The 23,338-nt window shown below is 44.9% G+C and overlaps 1 protein-coding gene across 1 annotated transcript; it reads right to left on the bottom strand.

The window, feature by feature from the left end:
- Positions 1 to 626: 626 nt before the first annotated feature.
- On the bottom strand, positions 627 to 23,290 carry lrch3 (leucine-rich repeats and calponin homology (CH) domain containing 3). Its single transcript, XM_070905689.1, has 22 exons — positions 23,016 to 23,290; positions 18,857 to 19,001; positions 18,554 to 18,680; positions 18,027 to 18,132; positions 16,505 to 16,641; positions 16,304 to 16,413; positions 15,509 to 15,602; positions 15,292 to 15,403; positions 14,189 to 14,343; positions 13,628 to 13,683; positions 13,336 to 13,381; positions 13,081 to 13,218; positions 12,766 to 12,810; positions 12,204 to 12,257; positions 9,989 to 10,057; positions 9,532 to 9,603; positions 8,829 to 8,859; positions 8,630 to 8,743; positions 8,321 to 8,418; positions 7,560 to 7,697; positions 7,388 to 7,465; positions 627 to 1,337 (listed from the first exon to the last, which is right to left on the bottom strand). The coding sequence occupies exons 1-22, from the start codon at positions 23,281 to 23,283 to the stop codon at positions 1,191 to 1,193; spliced, it is 2,340 nt and encodes a 779-aa protein (XP_070761790.1). The 5' UTR covers positions 23,284 to 23,290; the 3' UTR covers positions 627 to 1,190.
- Between the last annotated feature and the right edge of the window lie 48 nt (positions 23,291 to 23,338).

The following is a 23,338-nucleotide window of genomic DNA, read 5'->3' as shown; positions in this document are numbered from 1 at the left end:
AACTACATCGGTCCAACATGCTAATAAGTCACTGAATAATTCTCCAACCCTGAGATCTAAAAGCTGTTCTGAAAGGACTGTATGACGCTGCATTCAGACCGAATCCGGTGGCTGCAGTGATTAATGCAGGGTTGAGAAGCGATGTGGGAAATTATGTTGTGAACTTTAACACCCAATCCAGAGGGTGGCGGTAATGCCAACCAACAAAAGAGAAGAAGATCTTTAACCGTTGACTCAGGCTGCTAGTATGCCGGCTTGTCCCCGTCAACAGATTAAAAACACACATTTACTTTTGGTAAAAGGTAAACAAGGTTCTTCTTCTCGTGGGCTTCTTCCAGTCTGATCGGCGGTCTATATGATTGGCCGCCGCAGGGTGACGTCGGGTTGCATTTCTCCAAAAGTTGAATCCGTCTCAACTTTTTTTTTCTGGAACCCCCTGCGGTTACCATTGCCGCAGCCTAAACGCACTACTCTCATTCAAAATGAATGCAACGGCTGCAACGCCGGATTTGGTCTGAACGCCGCCTAAGGCTGTCAATATGAATATTAGTGTTTACAGACAATGTCTTTCCAGATTGTAATCATTGTCCCTGCATGAATACTTTGTTTTCTCTTAGTAAATTTGTAAAAGTGTCTTTTGATAACTCATCCTGAACTCAAACATACATTTAGCCCCAAAAAAGGGACCATGTAGAAAAGAGGGGGAAGGTTTTCAATGCAGAAACATCAATATTTAATGGACTAAATATGTGCACAGATACAGGAGGAGCTGCCAGGCTGAGCCTTTTTTGTGTTTTCTGTGCCATTGAGTGCATGCAATGGTGCACATATTTAGTATATTAAATATTCTCCCCTTTCTTCATTCGACTGCCCTCTTTTCTTTGTGATGAAACCTGTCCAATCATCTAACCAGGAGGGATCACCTGTCACATGATTAAAGCTAAAGACCCTTTAACAGCCACTTCACTTACTAAAGTTTGATCATTGTGAGATACAAACTGAGCTGCTGTCAGAAACCTTCAGCTGTGCTCGTCTCTCCATCAGATCCAGACCTGCTGCTCTGGAGGTTTTGTCTGCTCGTAGGTTTCCTCTCATCCTCCACCTGCTGCAGTTTCTCCACCTCAACACTTTGAAACATCTAACAGGAGCGTTACAGGAGGCTGACTGAGCGGGTGCAGTGTTGGTGTTGTCTACATGGTGACGGAGGGTCCCGGTGTGGTTGTCGTCGTGGTGAGGGGGTGACGGGGCGGGGCCAGGTCAAGCAGGGCGCTTACGGTCCCGGCCACCTGGGGGAGCCCTCGCTCCTCCAGGATGTGCAGAGGAAGACACAACTGACTCTACAGAGACAGACACCACAGAGGAAGACACACAGGGGGGACAAAAGAAAAACAACGGAAAGGTGGGTCAACGGATGGCAAATTAAATGAATGAGGAAATTAAGAGTAACCATGGCAACACGAAGGATGAAAATGAGGAGCAGCAACATCAACTGAAAATGACAAAATAAACTGATGGAGGGAAGAAAAGGTGAGAAACAGGACTGAGTGAAAGCAGCAGTTTGACAAAATAATCTCAACTCAAGGTCCACTTACTAGCTTTCTTACTTTTTTACAGATATGAGTTCTAACATAACACAAGTTCAACACTGAGAACTGATGATGACCATGAGAAGTGGTTGACAACTCTAGTAAATGGACCTTGATGAAGATATTTTTTTCTAAAAGAAAGAATTACATAAAGTTTTCTATCATCAGATATTTTTTATTAATGTTCAGAGGGAAAAGCAGAGCAGGGGCACACAGTCTGTAAAAAAAACTCAACACATCTTCACCATCATCATCCTCACTCTTCATCTTTTATAAAAAAACAAGTGCGCAAACCCACAAAAGTCAAACCAGCTCAGGGCTGGATTACAGCTGATCACAGGTTTATATCAGGATCCTGTCCCTGTCCAAGAGCAAACCACGAGTCATTTTCCACTGCAGGAACCAGTAACCTGGTTCTTCCCTGAACTGGAACTGTTCAGAACCATGCAAGTCTTTGGTACAAGGCTCTTCTTGTGTTTCCACTGTGTTTCTCTAACCGTTCACACATACGTTCAACGAAACAGATCATAAAAACAACGTTGTGAAGTCAGCGGCAGTTGGAGAGACAACAATGGAAGACGCTGTGCTAATAATTAGATGCTTATGGTGTAAGTTATTACACCAACAGAGCATTCCTGGGTCGTGTTGTGTCAAAGTCTGTTTCCCTGTTGGTTTGCATCTCCCCTTTGTCACAGCATAAGTAGTAGTGGAGAGATGATTTGCGGTTACGTCTAGAGACCTTGCTGATATCCACTAACCAGCCACTAACAGGCTGTAACATGTACTGGGTGCCATCAGTTCCTGCACCAAAGAAAGGAGTCCGACTTGGTGGACTCTGGTGGCGTCCCTTTCGTCAGCTGGGTGGTGGGACTGGTCTGGGCGGCTCACAGCAGAACCTTTGTTTCAGTTCATTCAGGGGAACATGAACGTAGACAGAAACTAAACCAAACTATTTAAGGGATGAGGCTTCAGCTGGATATATAGCGGACACGAGGGGTTAACAAGAGTGTTGCGTTCAAGTTCAGAGCAGCTGGAGCTCTGCAGCGTCATCACTTTGCTGTTTGTTAGTGAAAAAGAGAAAACTGCAGTCTTTAACTTCATGTCATCTTCACTCTCAACAAACTCCATCACAAACACAAGCAGCCAATCACAGCTCTTGTTGTCTCCTGGCATTTCCGATGGCGTAACCTTAGAGACTACGCATGTAGCTGCAGTAGGTACGATGTAAACCCTGAACACAGAAGTAGAAATCCAGCTTTATTATTCGTTGTCCATCATGGACTCAACAAAAAGTTTCTCGCCATCAGCAGCACGTAGCATAGAAACCATGTGACCGTGACACCTCACATTAACCTGAACCAAACCAGTCACCCGTGCGATGCCTTATTATAACCAGACCTAAGCCATAACCACAACATCAGAGAACAGCACCACAGAAGACATCTCAAAAGGGAAACAGGACATAAACACAACACAGACACAAGACTGTTCTGTGCCCAAAACGGCGTCCGGTGCATCAAACCGCTTTTTGTCCAACAAGAGTCCTCCACTGTTCTTCAGTACAGGTCATCCTGCTCCATTCAGACGCAGCAGTAAAATGGTGGTTACTGTTCTTGAGCAGACCCCAGATTTAGTTCAAGGAACTCGCCCCCAAAGCAGGTGGAGAACAGTGGAAACAGAAGCAGAACCAGAGAGGATGGAAACATGTTAGGTTATGATTCAATAAGTTCCTGCAGGGGAATGAAAGGACCATGAGAGTCCCTGACCTGCTAACACTGAAGGGTTCCTACTCTTCGATTATTTTTATTCATGATGAGTTGCTCAAACACTGTTGGTATCACAGAGAGGGAGACCACGAGTGGAAAACACTGATTGTTGGTGCTCATGCACATACAGTATGGCAGGTTTCTGACCCAGGGAGGGTCTCCAGAGGATGTGTTTGGGTGGGGGGACTGGTTTTAGACCACTTTACGAACAGTAAAAATAGTAAAAACATACACATTCACACAGGCAGCTAAACATAAGGCACAGGGCGGAGCTTCAACAGGCATGAAACAAGCTTCAGGGTAAACCGTAACAGATCACGTGATCCTCCATGGCTTCAAAGAATCTCCGACCCTCAGGGAGATAACAAACATATGGCAACATATGGCAGCACAGGTGGACAAAGTCATTGTTTTGGATTGTTCTTGGCTATGAAGTCCCAAGTCATGGCCAACAAGTCCCATGTCAAGACCAACAAGACACATGTCAAAGCCAACAAGTCACCTGTCAAAACCAACAAGTCACCTGTCAAAGCCAACAAGTCACCTGTCAAAACCAACAAGTCACCTGTCAAAACCAACAAGTCACATGTCAAGGCCAACAAGTCACATGTCAAGGCCAACAAGTCACATGTCAAGGCCAACAAGTCCCAAGTCAAGACCAACAAGACACATGTCAAAGCCAACAAGTCACCTGTCAAAACCAACAAGTCACAAGTCAAGGCCAACAAGTCCCATGTCAAAGCCAACAAGTCACCTGTCAAAACCAACAAGTCACCTGTCAAGGCCAACAAGTCACATGTCAAGGCCAACAAGTCACATGTCAAGGCCAACAAGTCACATGTCAAGGCCAACAAGTCCCAAGTCAAGGCCAACAGGTCACCTGTCAAAACCAACCAGTCACCTGTCAAGACCAACAAGTCACATGTCAAGACCAACAAGTCACATGTCAAGGCCAACAAGTCCCAAGTCAAGGCCAACAGGTCACCTGTCAAAGCCAACAAGTCACCTGTCAAAACCAACAAGTCACATGTCAAGGCCAACAGGTCACCTGTCAAAACCAACCAGTCACCTGTCAAGACCAACAAGTCACATGTCAAGACCAACAAGTCACATGTCAAGACCAACAAGTCACATGTCAAGGCCAACAAGTCCCAAGTCAAGGCCAACAAGTCCCAAGTCAAGGCCAACAAGTCCCAAGTCAAGGCCAACAGGTCACCTGTCAAAACCAACCAGTCACCTGTCAAGACCAACAAGTCACATGTCAAGACCAACAAGTCCCAAATAAAGACCAAGTCAAGTGCACGTCGTAAGTCAAGATCAATAAGTCCTTTGTGCTTTGACTCCAAAACAAGTCATTATTTGTTGTCCACTGATCTTCACTAACTAACACCTTTTCCTCCTGCTCTAAAACCTGATTGGCTGCCATCAGATTGACTGATCTGTTGTCAAAAGGCTACGGCCCAAGTAGTCACGAGTCACCGGTGTTTAAGTCAAAGCTGAGTTACAAGTCTTTTGTCAGGTCTAATGTCATCAGACTCGTCCAAGTCCTGTGATTCGGGTCCACACCTCTGGAGTTTAGACCTACATGCAGGACATTAAAGGCTTGAGTGATTTGATAATGATCACTGTCATCATCAAAATGATCACAAACACTGAAAGATGAACATCGTTAGACGCAATAAGAAAATTGATAAGATTTGAATTAGTCTGAATTAATTTGTGAATACTATACTCAATTCAGAGCCAATAAAATTTTAGTGAACCCCAATCCTATTGCCTAATAGTGTGTTTCATGGAATTCCATCCCACAAAAGAGATTAACTTAAGACGTCAAAAAGCTGGCTATTCTGAAAAAGATGAAACTGTAGCCTGGAACTAAGAGACTTTTCACCTGTGCTTGATCTGTCCAACATATCTGCGTCTCTCCACCAAGTCACAGCAAGAATTTAACTCTATGACTGGCTGATCTGACATGGGTGAGGGTAACATGTCCCAGGACATTGGTGCCTTGTATTGGACTGTTGTTGCTCTCTAAGTACTGATCAAAAGCATGAGATCCAAGTGGTCGAAATGAGATTTCTTGGCAGGCTGGAGTTCCTCAGACACCCGCTGAGAAGACTTGGATTCTCTCCTCAAGGAATAAGATTGTGGATACGGGTGGTTGAAATGAATTTCCTTGGCAGGGTTCTGGGCTCAGCCTCAGAGACAGGGTGATGTCTCTACTCAGGCAGGAACTCAGAGAAGAACGGTTGCTCATTTTAGTTGAAAGGAGTCAGTTGAGATGGTTTGGGGGGCTGTGTCCGACCATTTCTGTAACTTTCCAAAACAGACAATTCAACAATCACACCTTCATGCCGTGATTGGTCAGCTATGTGGAGGTGAGAGAGGAGGGTTTAAACTTCTCTCAGGTCTCTTTCTTCATTCTTCACACAACTATTTCTGTCACTTTTCATGTGAACAACTGAGGTCAACACTATGCATGTCTTCCAGGAAAGATTGAAAATGTGCTCCATTATCTCCATAATTATATCATGTCTCTTCCCTCTCTATGACGGCCGGCTTGTCAAAATTTGAGGGTGGCTGTTCGGAACACCTATAAACACTTTTGATTTCCAGCGTGGCTGAACAACATGTGTACAAACTAGTTCTGATCGAGTATACCCCGGCCCTTATATATATCCCATCTAGCCTGGGAATGCCTTTTGATCCTCCAGGAAGAGCTGGTTGATGTGGCTACAGAGAAGGACATCTGGGCTATCTTAATTAGCCTGCTGGCACCACAACCAGGACCCAGGGAAGTGGCAGAAAATGGATGGATGACACACAGAGCCAAGCTACCCGTTTCCCCATGCCTCCAGTTTTGTGCTAAACAAGACTAAACACAAAATGTTGAACAATTACTTTAAATTTTGTGTTGTCATCAGATGTCTGTTGGGATGTAACCACCTCTGACACATTTGCGCTATTCTTGTATGTATTGCCTTTGTGGTATCTGGTTAGATATGTTGTGCTCAGGATGGGTTCAGACATGCGGTGCCAGGTGTACATAGATGGCACACAGCACCAACATGACAGACAGGTAGAAGAGGGCGAAGCCTGCCAGCTGGACCCGGGGGGAAGGGCTGATCAGAGGCGGGGCCATGGAGAGCAACACACCCACTGTCCCATAAACCCCGCCTCCGTTCCCCTCCAGGACCTCCCCCGCTGAACAAAGACTGTCCTGAGTGTTGGTGAGTGAGTGGGATGGACATGGCAAGGGATAAAAGTTATAAGACAAAGGAGAGAGATGGGCAGAATAAAAAAGGATTAATGAAAGGCGGGAAGATGAAAGAGAAGAAAGAAAGTTGTTTGTTTAGGAGAAGCAGCTTCGTACAAGTTTCAGTACAAGGACCGGACAGTGATATCACAGCCAGTACACTTCCTGTTTATGGAGCCAAGATTGATAAATCCTAGAGTGATTGACAGTCCTTTGGTGAGGCCACAGCCATGTAACTATAGATCAGTGTGAAAGAATCAAAAGGTTTTTCTTTGTTAAAATAGTGTTAAGATTTAAAAATCAAGGACCATCCACTCTTGGATACTGGTGCAGTTTGCAAATCATTATTAGGAAAAGCTCTTCAATTGTGGAAAACAAAGGACTGAGGGGTTAAAACACTGACCATGAACTGCAAATCCATCTCTCTCCACTATCGCTACTAATGAGGCATAAAATGTTCAAAAAACTATTTTAGAAGAAAGGGAAAACAAAGAGTTCTCCAGAGTTCACAACTGCTGCAACATCACTGTCCGTCCATCCATCCAGTTATTCCAGTTAGCCCACACAACTTAGATACATACTGAAAATACGAAAAAGGGTCCCAGGTAAGTCATCATTAGTCCGGGATCCTCAGATCACAATACTGTTTTGGTACTAAGATGTGTCTGCTGATATTAAATGTCTGATCAGATTCATAATGTTGTTAACTTCTTTGATCAGATAGTTTCTGATTTAAATAAAAGGTATAATGTTGGTATCATTACTGATGTGTGCGTTACCTGTGGAACACCAATCCTGCGACACGCCTCCAGGAAGTTCTCAACGTTTCGTCGACATTTGGCCATGGTCAGTTTAGGCTGCAGGACACAGAGGACCAGAGTTTATATGATCAGAACTAACAGCAGCAGCAGCGATCTCAGTCTCCTCTTGGTGATAATAATCTGTACTCACCACAGCGGGGGAGGGGACGTGGATGCTGGGGACGGATCGTGGTCTCACGTGATTGGCCAAGTGACAGAGCACCACCCCATCTGTCAGAGCTGCTCCCAGGTCGCTAGGCAACGACACTTTCAGACGAGCCTCGATATTCTGGACAGACAGAGGAATACAGAGAGAGAGAGAGACGGGTTAACTGTGATGTCATGAGAACTGTAGTACATGTCAAAGATGTGTTTGAGGTCATTTAGAAACAGACCTGACAAGCGTCACAAGTGACTCCAGGCAAAATATTATAAAAACTATGTAGAAAGATGTTGTGACAATACAAATACAGACAGCTACATATTTCAACACTGTAAAATACATTCTGATCATTATTCTTTAAGAAGCACATTAGGGTTCCTGATCACTAAAGTTTGTTGTGTGTCTAAAAGGATGAATGTCAATGTATCTTCAGCATTTCTTTACTCTCAAGTATCGATATTTGTCTCAAAGACAGTAACGGCTGGGCTTAACGTTACATTCAGTCCGACTGTCACAGATCACGTGTTACATTATGACGACACTTTAAATAAGATGTGACATTTGAAGAACAAGATAATCTCAGGTTCAGTTCTCCACGCAGAACCCCTGCAGTTCCTGGAGCATCTGTGCAGTCCACAAGGAGGACCATCCACGAGTAGGCCAAAGTGTTAACTGGACTGTACACACCAACACATGTGTGAACACCCCACCATCAGGTGTTATTAGGTGTAGTAGATACAGGTACAAACCTTTCGAAGCTGCTCCACCAGCTCAGCATCTTCTCCAAACAGAGGAGGAGCAGCAGGAGCCTCCTCCTGGTTCTGAGGAGCAGCAGCAGCAGCATCACCTGGAGGACACAGTGGAGACAGCAGGAGTCAGATACTATTGGCCAGAGAGCTAACAGGTAAAAATAGTAAGCTTGTTCCAAGGGGTCACAGGTCCAGGGGGCTGAAAAGGAGGTCTGATGCCTTGCTCAAAGGCTTTATGAACCATTAACCTTCCAGCCAACGCCTCCTTTCTTTAGCTGCACCTGAACAGGTCAAATGGCAACATCTCACCTTTCCTCTTCTCTTCTTTCTGACTGAGACGAAACAGGAAGCTTTCTGGTCTCAGACTGGCTGTCCGACAGGAGGCCACGCCCCCTGAGCTGGGGTAAGAAGGCGACTGATTGGCTGGAAGAAAAAACTAAATCTGTCAAAATCAGTCAGTCAAAAATGGACAAATGTAAACACCAGGGTGATACATGAGCTGTCTCACCTGTGGGAGACAGAGCAGCTCTGTCCTCTCCCTGCAGAGACACAACACAGGACAGTTACACACCTGAAGTCACCTGACACACAGGAAGCTCTTCAGCTGGTTCACATTAAATATTCAAAACCATTTTAGATGTTTCTTCTCATCATTAAACCTCATGTTCAGACTCAAAGCAGCAGTGACTGGTTCTACTAACAGTGTTGTGTGTTTTTTCACAGCCTGACATTTCTTCTTCTTCTTCATTACCATGAACACACACTGTAGTTTATCTTGACTCAGTCCCACACACACCTAGAGCACCACATGTGGATTCATCCGCCGCTGAAAATAGTCCCCAACAGATGCACTATTTCCTCCTGTTAGTTTGATAAAAACTATTGCGAGCAGCCGTTTGAGGAAATGACTGAGCCTTTTTAAAAATGAAACTATATATTTGTGAGGTGTTTTTAAAGATTCACGTCTTCAGTAGGAGCCAATGGGCTGAGAGCTGAGAGCCACAGACATGAAGAGAGACAGGACTGAGAGACGGACTGACTGGTTGTTGGTCTGAGTCTCAACATGAGGTTTGATGACTATAATGAAATTATCAAATTTCACCACCGTGATACTAAAAACTCAAACTACACGAACATTTGAAACAGCACGTCGGTTTGTTGCCCACAGTGACCTGAACACATTCAGACAGACAGGAAGCAGGCTGCAGTACCTGCAGCAGACAGGAGGTGGAGCTATCAGGAGCGTGAGAATGGCAGCCGTCTACAGACACTGCAGTCACAGACTGACAGACAGACAGACAGACAGACAGACACAGACAGACAGGCAACAAGGAGAAAAAGGAGGAAAAAGACAAAAATAGAAGGTGGCAGAAACAAAAAGACAAAGGTTCATATTTCAACAGACTGGATCACTGGTCCCTGTTGGCTTTGTAGGTTTATGGATCACAGCCTTTACAGGGACACTTCACCATGGGGCACCCCCCCCCCCCCACAGTCTTGACTGGGCCACATTACAGCTGACTTCATGAGACCTTCTATAAACATGATCCTAAATCAGGTCTATAGACTCCACACATCACTGATATCAGATCAGTACGCAGCATCATCAGATAGCAACAACACAACTGACAAAGCAAACATACAGCTGGTCCTGAATCAGTGTGTCACCTGTCTGTGAGAACCAGGACGTCTCTTTATAGTGTTGGTGTCAGAGTCTGTCTCAAACACAAGCACACACTGAGGCACGCAGACAGACAGACAGACAGACAGACAGACAGACAGACAGACAGACAGACAGACAGACAGACAGACAGACAGACAGACAGACACGCAGGCAGGCAGGCAGACACGCAGACAGACAGATAGACAGACAGGCAGGCAGACAGCAAGGGAGAGGCAGAGAAAGAGAGAGGCAGAGAGAGAGAGACAGGCAGGCAGCAAGAGAGAGAGAGAGGCAGAGAGAGAGACAGGCAGGCAGCAAGAGAGAGAGAGAGGCAGAGAGAGAGACAGGCAGACAGACAGGCAGGCAGGCAGGCAGCAAGAGAGAGGCAGAGAGAGACAGGCAGGCAGGCAGCAAGAGAAAGAGAGAGACAGACAGAGGCAGACAAACAGAGAGGGAGGTAAAGGAGGAGGAGGACAAACTAAAGAGAAAGTGAAGAGAAGAAGAACATAAAAATGTAAAAAGACAAAATGAAATCAAAGTTGACGGCAGGAAGGATTCAGAATGAAGGATTGACAGACGGAGAAGAAGAAGAAAGAGTTAATGCAGAAAGCAGATTCAGTTTGCATCTAATGATTAGATTAATAATAAAGAAAGAATGATTATAAATATGTTTACATATTAAAATCTAGATTCTGATGTATTTGTTCTTAATTGTTTCCATTTCTCATTGTAAATGTAATCAGTAATTAGACATTGTTGGATAAAATACAATGCTGGATAATATCTCTGTTCTGTGCCATGTTCCACATCTTGTTCCCACATTATTATCCTCTCTCCTGTTATTCTCCTACCATCACGACATAATAACGTGTGTGCACAGGTTATGATCTTGTCTGGACAACATATAGATCGAATAACTTGTTCACACAACATAACTCACAAGATACAACAAACTAAATGCCTCTGGACTCCTGTGATGTGAACTGAGTTACCAGTTTATTAGGAACACCTCCTGCAATAGGTGTGATGTATAGTTATACAGTTAGACTGGGACAAAATATTTGAAGCACAGACAGACACACAGTGAGACTGATGGTCAGACAGACACTATAAAACACGTCACACATGAGTGGAACCACAGGGGGTCATGAATCATGAATCTGTTACTCAGCCAGTTATGTCTGGTTCGACTTTGTTCTTTAAAGCTGTCAGTATCTGAGCTGCAGGTCATGTTCCTCAGGGGGTTTTCAGTTCATGTCAAAAGTCTAAAAGTGTTTCACATTACACCTAAGAACATCCCCACCATGGCTTTTAAAGCTGTACTTTGCTAAAGCATTCATTGTCTTTATTAATATTAAACCCATTGCAGAATTTCCATTGAAATCTAACAGATTTTAGATGACAGAAACATGACAGCACTGCTGGGTAAACTCAGTGTATAAAACATTATATTTTAGCAGTGTGAGGAGTGGGTGGGCGATGGTGACAGGATGACAGGGGATAGGCTGATGATAAATGAGTGACAGGTGTGTTCGTGCTGTAGTGTGTGTGATGTCTGTCAATTAGATTATAGAGAAAACTGTGACATCACATGCTGAGTCACTTAGATCATTCAGATTTATGTAACATCACCAGAAGTGATGCAGTTTGATGCTTTACTCAGATCAGTTTACTGTCTGTTGTCATCAGACCGCAGACGTGACCTCTGACCTTTGTCTCGAGTGGAGGTCTCGACACTGAACCTTTAAGTATTAAAGCCTGTTTTAGCTGTGTTGCAGCGTGATGAGCTTCTCTTGGTGTTGACACTCAGTTAACAGTGAACCTACTGATGATGCTGCTCTGCTGGACCAGTTGGATCCAACCTTCAGAGGTATGGGAAAGTTGTTATCTAAAGTGATCACAGACGGCTCAGCTGACAATGATCGATCAATCACATCGTAGTAATTCATCAGAGCAACACGTCACATGTTGGTAACAAAGAAAACCGGTGTTCTGGATTTAAATGCATTTTTTATGTGACTATATGAGGGAGTGTGTTCAAGCTAACATGTCAAGTAGCTTTTTAAAAGCTTTCCACGGGCTTTTACTGTAAAACAGCACAGGAAATGCAGTGAGCAGTATGTTAGTCATGAGTGATGAAACATAGATCTGAAGGATTCACATCAGTTTGTTTTTTTTTACTTCAGTTAGTAGAATTTGGGGGCGTGGCCAAACTCTTACCATAAAGAGGGCGGAGTCATCTGTGTGGGTGGAGCGTCTGGAGGGGTAGACAGTCTGAACACACACACATACACACACACACAGACAGACATGAGGTGAAGGTAAACAGGTGGGGTGGTGGAGGGGTGTGGCCTACATTGGGAAGGAGCGGAGCTAAAACACACTAAACCAATGTGACTGAAGAAAACTGTGGATGAGAATAAGAGTCAGAGCTTCAGAGTCACTTGCAGGGTTTTTTTGTGACAGACATGTGGACCTCATAAATATGTAAAGAGGATTATAGACTATCAAGTCTGTCACTGTGTTTTTAATGTGGGTCCATGTAGTAGAGTGAACCTTTAACCCTGATCCAGGACTGTCTGGACTATGAATCACCATCTCCTGTCATCTCACATTTCAGCGGCTCAGAAAATCCATTTCAGGAAGAGCTTTGAACCAACAGGCCTCTGAGGCCTGACGGCAGCAGGACAGAGGCAGCCCTGCAGTTTGGATCATGTGTTTGTGGTACCGTGCTCCTTTATGATGTGTGACATGTAGGAGTGTATGTAGAGCGGAGTCTCACCTCGCTGTCTGGACTGGACTTTATTGGACTCTGAGCTGCTTTATGCTGAAAAACAACACCAAGTGTAAGTCTTCTCACTTCACCTTCAGCTCTGACAATATGTCACCTACATGTCCTCAACAGATGTTACACGTGTTCTCTGGTTTCAAATATTCACTACAACATTCAGACATGATGCTACTGTAGGTTATCAATAATATACAATATCATTACTGTTTCTGTAATCACAGATGTGTTGATCAACATCAGTGATTTGCTGGGATCAGAAATGGATCCTATAGCAGACAGGTGTGTGACTGGTTAAACTGGTGGTACCTTGGTGTAGCTGGTGGCTGAGTCTCTCTGCAGAGAACGATTCTTCTGTCTCTCCTCATCGTACCTCAGAGCAGCGAGCTGAGCCTCTCTCCTCATCCTCTCCACCCCCCCTGGACCACCAGCAACACCTACACCTCTCTGAGGGGAGGACAGACAGACAGACATGAGCAGCTGGAATTTGTAGTTTATGGTCAGAAACATGATGTACTGACTCAGTCGTGCAGTTAGCGTCAGACAGACAGCAGGACGTGTTACCTGGCTCTGGGAGCTAGAGGGCGCCGTGACACCATCAACCACACTCCTACAGGACACACAGGTGGACAGACAGATTGTTAGACATGTCAGAGATGGTTTACAGTCAGTGGTGCCCATGTGGAGCAGCTACATTCCTCTCTCTGCCATCTCCCTGATGGATCAGCTGGGACAGTCTGTCAGGCTGTGAACAACTCCAGAGTGACGTCATCTCTCCAACTCTGGTCCAATCTGATCTCTCTTTTGACTTATAACTTGGGTTTTGATACGTTTGAAAAGGTGTATGTGTGTGTACCTGTTGTGTCTCCTTGTGTCTTCTGTCCTGGTTGAGTTGGTTTTTACTGGAGACCCCTGGACACACAAACAGGAAGTTTTACCAAATAAAGGACTTGTGGAAACAGTGACCTCTGCGTTCATGAATCAGCAGGTTTGAGGTTCATGTTTCAGAAGGTCCCACTTTGACCAGGAAAATATCTTTTCATTGACAGTGAAATCAGTCACAGTCCTGACTGGCTGCCACACGTCCAACCAATCAGGGCTGAGTTACATTCAAAAAACTATTTTAGTTTATTAGAGGCAAATACATAATTATAAACAGACAGAGTTAATGGGTTAGTGACCGATCAACACATGATGTTATCAGGGTTCACATAAAGTCAACATCCTGGGGTCTGAACACATTGTCACACACACGCGTCAGATTACAATCATTAAGAGGACATCCTGTGGGTCAGTGAGGGTCTTGATTTGCCTTTTGGAGGACTTGTTCAGTATCAAGCTGTGTACCCTCAGGTGACCCCAGGTAACCTCCGTTCAGAGAGTCGCAGGTTTGACTCCCGCTGGGCGGAGCTCCTACCTCTCTGGTGATGCGTTTCTCGATGTAGGCCATGAACTGAGAGCTCAGGCTGGCACTATCCCCCGCTCCTCCTCCTCTACCTCGACTCCTCCCCTCCTCCTCCTCCTCCTCCCCCACACAGCTGTCTATGAAGTCTATCTGCTCCAATTCCACATCTGGTGAAGACAGACAGACAGATGAGGAAATGATCTGGACTCAAGGGATGCCATGGTGAGGACATTTTCCTGCTGGTTAATAAACTCGTGACAACACCGGTGTTACGATTACACTGTACATTTTACAAGAAAAGATATTCGTCGATGGCGCTCGCTGCGGGGTGGGCCTCGGTCCTGAACATGCTGGACCAGCTCTCTCTCCCCGGGCCAAGTGGAAAAACAGGCGTCCTCACTGGTGCTTTTGCTTTTCGCTTTGACACCAAATCCTCCGCCATCGTCTTGTTGCTCAGCTCTCCCTACTGTGTCACCAGATGAGTGGAGTCTGACTGTACGGAGGAGACACTTCCAGCGTCTGTTGTCGACCACATCTTTTTTTGTTTTGTTTTTATGAACGTGGTCGTTGATACATGAAAATAAACTAAATTAGTTTTATTTCTACTTTTAAAAAAAGCAAACCCACAGTGGGGGCAGTGGGCAAGTAAAGTAATCAGTGTGTAATAGGTAAGCTCTAGGAAATGCGTGTTTGGTTTGTTTCTGCCGAGATTGTGATGGACCCACATCGTCACGGTTTCAAAGCTGTTGTTTTAGAGGCAATGCCAGTTCAACAAAGTCAATGGAAGGAGGCGAAGATGCACACACACACACACACACACACACAGCCTGTGTGTCTGTTGCTAACTAGCTTACAGTTTATTGGTTGTTTGGGATGAATAAACATAAGCGGTCCAGCCGTACAAAAGATGCAATGTGAACATGTCCTTTTCCTTCAACGGACTTTGATTCATTTCTTTCACATCCTGCACGAGGTGCGTCACAAAAGTGATTCCGTTTCGTTTAATTAACCAATTTTCCCTGTGAATGTCTCAGTCTGACCTTCATCGCCATCAGTCAGGACTGATCACTCTGAGACACTTGATCAATACAGACTCAGCTCAGGGATGAACTCACATGTGCCGTTAGCCAGCAGAGGTCCTCCTCCTCCTCCTCCTCCTCCTCTCTGTCTCTGCTCTCTGCTGATCTCAGCCACTCTCAGCGGCAGCTCTGACAGCTCCTCTGCAGGCTAAACACACACACACACACAGGAAGTGAGGTCACACACGGACAGGAAGTGAGGTCACACACGGACAGGAAACAGAGGACAGGACATGCTGTGAGTGTGTCTGACCTCATTCCCCGACCACCTCTTGTCTCCGCTGTCGACACTGTTGAAGCCAGAGTCCAGCGCTCCATATGGACGCCCTGGGTACAGCTCATCAACACTGACAAAGCACAGAGACATTTAATCAAGCTGGGGCTTTTATTGTGAAGGATGTGCAGGAAGTCTTCAGTTAGTCAATAGACGCTTGGATGATAATTTATAGTTTGTCTCCACGTGTTGTTCTTAATATTTACGTTAATAAAGAACAACAAATGTCCATCCCTTGTCTTAATATTGATACCCAGTTATTTTGTGAATGAAGCTGCACACAGTTGTGTTTGACCGCCGTCTGTCTGCAGCCTTTTATTTCACAAAGCCAGTCTGAGATTGACTCTTGTCCGGCCTCTTGCTCGGTCACTCTCTCACTTCTTCTCTCCTTAGCTTCCTCCGTAGCTTCCTCCGTCAATGTCTTCTTCGGTCTCTTCATCTCTGCCATGGTGTCTGTACTGAGAACACGGAGCTAGAGTTTACAGGGATGAACACAGCTTGCGTGCAGCTTCATTCAACCAGTCGACAGACCTGAGCGACTTAAGAATCAACATTAGAACAAGGGACGGACATTTACTGTGACGTTTACTGACGTGTAATCAGTAAAACATGCTGCTGTCAGCTCTTCATCCTCATCAGCAAACGTTCAAAACTAGTTTTTAAACTCATGATCGAAGATACAGTTTTCAACTGACAAACAAAGTCTTTATAATTAGTTAGAGGATGATAACAAAAGAGCTTCCACAGAGCAGCAGGGTGTTTGTGTGTTCTGACCAGGAGCTGAAGGTCAAAGGTCGTCTGTCGTAGTCTGGGAGGTCGGGGGTCGTCTTACTGGCCTCCAGGTTCAGATACTTAAATATGTGGATCTTCCCTTTAATGCAGATCTACACACAGACAGAAACACATTCAGCTGGAATTCAAACAGACAGTCCCCTCTAGCTGGGCGTAGATGATGATGTCACTTCCTGTGTGTACCTGTGCAGGTGGGGTCTGTAGAGGGTTGTTGTCGAGGACGATGGTCTGTAGCTGCGTGAGTTGTCGGTAACAGACGGGGATGGAGGTGACTTTGTTACAGGAGAAATCCAGACGCACCAGAGGGAGATCTGCCAGCTCTGAACCAACACACACAAGTACTTCACTAAAGAGTAACTAACACAAACACACACAAGCACTTCACTACAGAGTAACACACACAAGCACTTCACTACAGAGTAACACACACACACACACACACACACACAAGCACTTCACTACAGAGTAACACACACAAACACACACAAGCACTTCACTACAGAGTAACACACACAAGTACTTCACTACAGAGTAACACACACAAACACACACAAGCACTTCACTACAGAGTAACACACACACAAGCACTTCACTACAGAGTAACACACACACAAGCACTTCACTACAGAGTAACACACACAAACACACACAAGCACTTCACTACAGAGTAACACACACAAGTACTTCACTACAGAGTAACAAACACACACACACACACGCACTTCACTACAGAGTAACAAAAACACACACACACAAGCACTTCACTACAGAGTAACACACACACACACACACACACACACACTACAGAGTAACGCGCACACACACACACACTTCACTACAGAGTAACGCACACACACACACACACAGACTTCACTACAGAGTAACACACACAAGTACTTCACTTCAGAGTAACACACACAAGTACTTCGCTACAGAGTAACACACACAAGTACTTCACTACAGAGTAACGCACACAAGCACTTCACTACAGAGTAACGCACACAAGCACTTCACTACAGAGTAACGCACACAAGCACTTCACTACTTCACTACAGGGTAACACACACACACACACACACAAGCACTTCAGTACAGAGTAACACACACACACGCACGCACAAGTACTTCATTAGAGTAACACACACAAGTACTTCAGTACAGAGTAACACACACACACACGCACAAGTACTTCATTAGAGTAACACACACACACACGCACCAGTACTTCATTAGAGTAACACACACAAGTACTTCACTACAGAGTAACGCACACACAAGCACTTCACTACGGAGTAACACACACACACACACACACACACACACACGCTACAGAGTAACACACACAGATACTTCATTACAGAGTAACACACACAGATACACACACATACTCCATTACAGAGTAACACACACAGATACACACACATACACACACAGATACACACACATACTCCATTACAGAGTAACACACACAGATACACACACATACTCCATTACAGAGTAACATACAGACTCCGCAGCAGGAGAACTTGGCTCTCTCTGTGATGCACAGGTGTATTCCAGAACACTGTGACATCACTGTTGGGTATGGTTACAGGTGCATCCCTTCTGACCACACCCACCTGCTGTTCCCAATGATGTCAAGCTACTGATTCCTACACAGTCCACCTTAACAAGACAGTGTGTGTGTGTGTGTGTGTGTGTGTACCTGGAGGCAGTCGGACCAGGTGGTTCCTCCTGATATTCAGGTCTCGTAGAGCTTCCAGCTGACCCACCTGAGACGGTAGAGTCTGGATCTCATTACAGCTCACATCCTGCAGGGGGCAGTGACACAACCATCAATAACTGATAGTCAATAAGTAATAACTAATAATAGTATACAGTGAGATGACATATACACACACACACACACACACACACACACACACACACACACACACACACACACACACACACACACACACACACACACACACACACACACACACAATATATATAAACTGTTTGCTTGTAAATTACAAGACAGTCAGCCGACATATCGTCATGAGACAGAAGAACAAATTTATTTCTGTTCCATCAACGTCTTTATATTTTCAGGGTTTTTATCTGAAAGTTTCTTTTGTTCTTCCGCCAAATGAAACGAGCTGAGGCAGAACAATCTGTTTCTCAGTGAAGAACATCATCACATCCTGACTGGTTATCAGATGGAGCTGGTTAATAAATAGTCACACTGACCAGCTCAGTGAGGTGTCTCAGCTGTCCCAGTTCCTCTGGCAGAGAAACCAGTTTGTTGTTGCAGGCGATCAAAACCTTCAGAGGAAGACTGCAGACCACTACAGGGAGGACAGACAGCTGGTTCCGACTGACAGAGAGAGACAGGCAGAGAGACAGACAGGCAGGCAGACAGTTTAATGACTAAATCAAACAAACTGGAAGAAATAGGGTGTTTGTGGGGGACTCTTTTCAGAGGCGGACAAGGGTGTGTGTGTGTGTGTGTGTATGTGTGTGTGTGTGTGTGTGTGTGTGTGTGTGTGTTACCTGAGGTTCAGGTAGGTAAGGGCCTGCAGGTTGAGCAGACTGTCTGGCAGAGACCTCAGACAGTTTTGGTAAAGATTCAGACTCTCCAGAGACACAAAGAGACAAACCTCCAGAGGAAGCTCAGACAAACGGTTACGAGACAGGTCTGAACACAGAGAGAGAGAGAGAGGAGGGGGTTAGGTTGTTTTGCATTACATTTATCACATTTATTTACACACATGATGATGGAGACACGTGTGTGTGGGTGTGTGTTAACAAAGTGAGAAACACATGACATGACACTTGAGTCTGAAAATAGAAACCAAACAACCGTCTGTCTGTATCTGAACCTTCCCCCATGTGGTTGTCATGGTGACACAGGACGCCATGACACAGAGCAGCTGACCTCTCCCAGTTTAAAGTGGTGTTGGCGCCCCCTGTTGGTCATGACTGAGTCCACCAAGGCTCATCCTCAGACTCATCACAGACTAACTGGTTACCACACAAACACCAGCACTGATAGTGGTTAAACTGGTCGCCGGGGGCAACAGAGTCATACAGCAGATACTGTCAGCAGGGGTGTGACATCATTTAACCCCTGATAACACTGGTATTAATGTGACATTATGATATTAATGACAGTAAAGACTACTTCACTGACTCAGCAGTAAAACACAGAGTACGCTTAGTACTTCACTGACTCTGCAGTAAAACACAGAGTACGCTGAGTACTTCACTGACTGCAGTAAAAACAGAGTACGCTGAGTACTTCACTAGCTCAGTGTCTATATTTATCAGTGCAGCTGTGAGGGGATCAACACCTGGCCGGCAGGAAGTACACATCACCACGGCAACATGTATTTCCTGTTGTACAGCAGCCTGTGATCCTCGTTCACCCGTGATCATGGATGTATAATAACACTTCAGCCCTGCGGCCACTTGCAGTATTGCAGCGGAGCATCTTCCCATAGACCTCCATTATAAAGGAGACGTCCGTAAATCTGTCAATATGACTCTCTCTGCTGTGAATGTTTTATCCATTTATCCATATCATCACGATGTAGTCTGTGGGCCGAGCGGGAACTTGCCTTTTTGGCGTATGCGCCATTTTTCTGATGTTCGACTAATTGACTAATCAACTAATCATGTCAGCTTCCTGATATTTGCCGATACAGAGTATTGATCTGGACCCGAACGGGCGTCGATATAGACCTCGTTAATCTGATCTGGTATCAGCCAGATGTTCCTCTGTGTCATTATGACTTCACTCAGTCTGTTCAGCTGAGCCATTATCCTCATTTTCAACTTGTTCGTTTCTCACTTTTAATCAATTCATCGTTTCATATATAAGAAGTCAGAAAACAGTGAAAGCACCCGTTATAATTTCCCAGGGTTCAAGGTAACGTCTTCAAATATGCTATTATCATGTGAGACAGAGGAAAGCATCAGATCCTCACTCCTCCACAGCCTGCAGCCAACACAGACAGTGAGTCTCTTTCCACAGGCCATCAGGCTTGTGACCTCACCAGGACCCCGTTCTGACAGGGACACAATCGCACTGGAGCCCTCGTTAGAACGGTAAGTCTCTAGTAGCAGCAAGATATTTGATATGTCGTATACAACATTGTTGACCTTAGAGATTAAATCACTGACCGGCACATGTAGTTTTAAAATCACACCCCCTCCCCTAAAGAGATCAATCCTCCCAGATGGGTCTAAGCAGAGGACGGATATATAACCAATATCATTCACTGATTACTTCAAATCCAAGAACCAGAGAAGGGTTCTAACCCGACTCACAATCTGGTTTGTTGCCAAATAGGTTTACACATACAAGAAACCTGCTTTGGTATTTTGGCGCATAACAATAAACATAGAAAATGTAAAGAAAGATAAAGCAAGAGCTGCAAGTCAACAAGCATAAACAGAAAACTGACAAAAAGACATGAAAACATCATAAAAATACAATTAAAAGACTGTTATTTGAATAAAAGCTGTACAGCGTGTTCACAGTGTGAAGTAGGGCTGCATGATTATGGCCAAAATGATAATCACCATTATTTTGATCAATACTGAGATCACAATTATTTATTGATTTTAGGGACAACATATTTTTGTTGCACTTCCACATGTAAATAAACAGAGCAGCTCTTTCACTTCCTGTTGTGCTTCATTCCTGCTAAAGTTCAGAGAGCGCAGCTCCTGGAAGATAAAGATAAATACAACTGTACCAAAAACTTTTTAGGGTGATGTGATGTACAGTGTCACTGGATGAGGACGGAAATCCAGGGAGTTAAGGTTAGCGACGTTATTCTTCTTGACCTTCATGCATGTTGCTTTGCAACGCAGACACAAGTCTCATGCACTCCAAAAAAGTTTGACTTCAAGTATAAAATGACCCGGATCTTCCTCACTGTGCAGCCCACAGAGACAGCGTGCTAGTGTCTCCTTTAGCCCCGCCTCCCAACCACTCTGTCTCGCTCACATGAACGACAGTGACGACGTCCAGGAACACAACTCTGGATTCAGCTACTTGTGAACTTAACAGAATGATTTAAAGAAGGGCTGTTTAAGTGTTTGTACTGAAGCGGATATACCTAAAAAAATGATCAGCTGATTTACAGACATCTCTGTCACAACATAAGTCTATGGGAAAATGTATTTTTGGGCCAGTGTGCATCACATGACAGACCAGGAAGTTGTAGTTGTAGCAGCAGTGAAGTTGTTGTAGGCCACTATGTCAAACTGGATTCAACGCCCGGCGCACTTCCTGGGGGCTTGGTTCAAATGCAGAGATCAACGCTAACTTCAGGTGGGTGATACCACCTTAAAATAACATCTTATATTTCAGGGTAGTTTTACAATAACAATATTTATGACAATATGATAAAACACTGTATTAATAATTGCAGCCATCGATCAAGTCTGTTCTTAACCCGCTGAATTAAGTTTGTTGTGTTGCTGTTTCTTCGTACAAGGCCAACATGTTCCAGGTCTGTTGAAGATTTAACTCTTCTTTATGTCCAAATCACTTTCACACTCTCTACGCTGCACCCTTATATGTGTATATATATATATATATATATATATATCATATATATATCATGATATGACACACGAAAACATACCAATATATGATACCATCAGACACACATGATGAGCACAAAGACAGAAGAGGCATGATGCTCAACCTGTCCACCCTGTCCTGCTGCACACACACAGAGACAGACAGACCAAAGATCGCCTCCTCTGCTCCGTTTGTTTTGTCTCTCCACGCCGGCCCATCCGCCTCGGGTGGGCGGAGCAGCTCTCATTTACTCCCGCCTTATTATCTAATCAGGCATCACAGTCATTAGACAAAACAAAGCTAAGGTGTGTGTTCACTTTTTCAAACTTAAGCTGACGTCAGAAACTCGGGTAAGGCTTTTACAGCCCGGTGGCCTTCTTGTCCGGTCCGAGGTGTGGACGGCAAACTAAACCAGCTAACTTTAATTAAAGAAACTGTGTATGCTAATACTAGCATGTTTACCCACCACAGACTACAAACGCTCCTGTTAGCATGCGAGCAGGCTACACTAGTCGACATCAACTTCCAAAACTTACAGGTGTAATGACTCAAGTCGCAACCCCAAAATATTGTGTCCCACCACCTCTCCCCGGCGGGTCTTCGCCTCAATTTAACATCGGAAAACGAAATCAATCACAATTAATATGCCGTTTAACAGTTAAGACATTTTACACGTTTAAACAAGTGACACAGTTTTGATTTAGCCACGCTACAGAGTGCTAACTAGCTAAAGTTAGCTAACGTTATTTTGGGTTCTTCCTAATGACCGGATAATGTTGTAACTTTGATTATTTGGATTTTGTGTTCAAAAAGTCTACAAAAGATCTCAGGATATAAAGTAATGTACTGATAATTTGCTTGTAACGTTTGTGAGCGGCGTTTTCGTGTAATCATAGTTAGAGACAGTGTAACATTTTATAGGGGGTACAATGTTTGTCCAAACACCGGCCCTGACGGTTTTCCCATCCCATCCTTTCAGGAGCTGTTAAAGTTGGATTTTTGCTTTTCACCGTCCTAACGTCAATAAAAACTGTCTCCAAGTTACTTTCATCGACTCGTCAGAAAGCCGCCCGCTTCACTGTCTCCGGTCGCCGGGCTCTGTCGCTCACTCACCGGCCCTGGTGGTGTCCGTCAGGTCGTGGTTAGCGGCGCTCCGGGGAAACTCCTTCAGCTTCCTGCCGCTGATGTTCAGGCACCCGGTGGCCGAGGCTTCGTCCAGCGCCCGGTCCAGAGAACGGTTCCAGGGTGCCGGACCCGCCGGACCCAGTCCGTTATTGTTCCCGACTAACACATTCCCGGTACCGCCGCCGCTGCTGCTGCCTCCGACCGTGAAGTTGAGTCCGGTGTTGTCTGCAGACCCCAGCAACACCGAGGCCGCCATTACACACTCCGGCTGGTTAGCTCCCAGTGCTAACGGCTAACTCTCCCACCCTAAA

Source organism: Enoplosus armatus, chromosome 5 (assembly GCF_043641665.1).
Source record: "Enoplosus armatus isolate fEnoArm2 chromosome 5, fEnoArm2.hap1, whole genome shotgun sequence".
NCBI lineage: Eukaryota > Metazoa > Chordata > Actinopteri > Centrarchiformes > Enoplosidae > Enoplosus > Enoplosus armatus.
Note: the sequence above shows the minus strand (reverse complement) of the source record. Positions and strands in the feature narration are given on the sequence as shown.

Coding starts and splice junctions, on each gene's coding strand:
- lrch3 (XM_070905689.1), bottom strand. CDS start 23,283: ATGGCGGCCTCGGTGTTGCTGGGGTCTGCAGACAACACCGGACTCAAC. Junction 13,684..14,188: donor AGAAACGCATCACCAGAGAG/GTAGGAGCTCCG, acceptor TTGTGTGTCCAG/GGGTCTCCAGTAAAAACCAA. Junction 7,698..8,320: donor TGGTGGAGCAGCTTCGAAAG/GTTTGTACCTGT, acceptor CTGTCTGTCCAG/AATATCGAGGCTCGTCTGAA.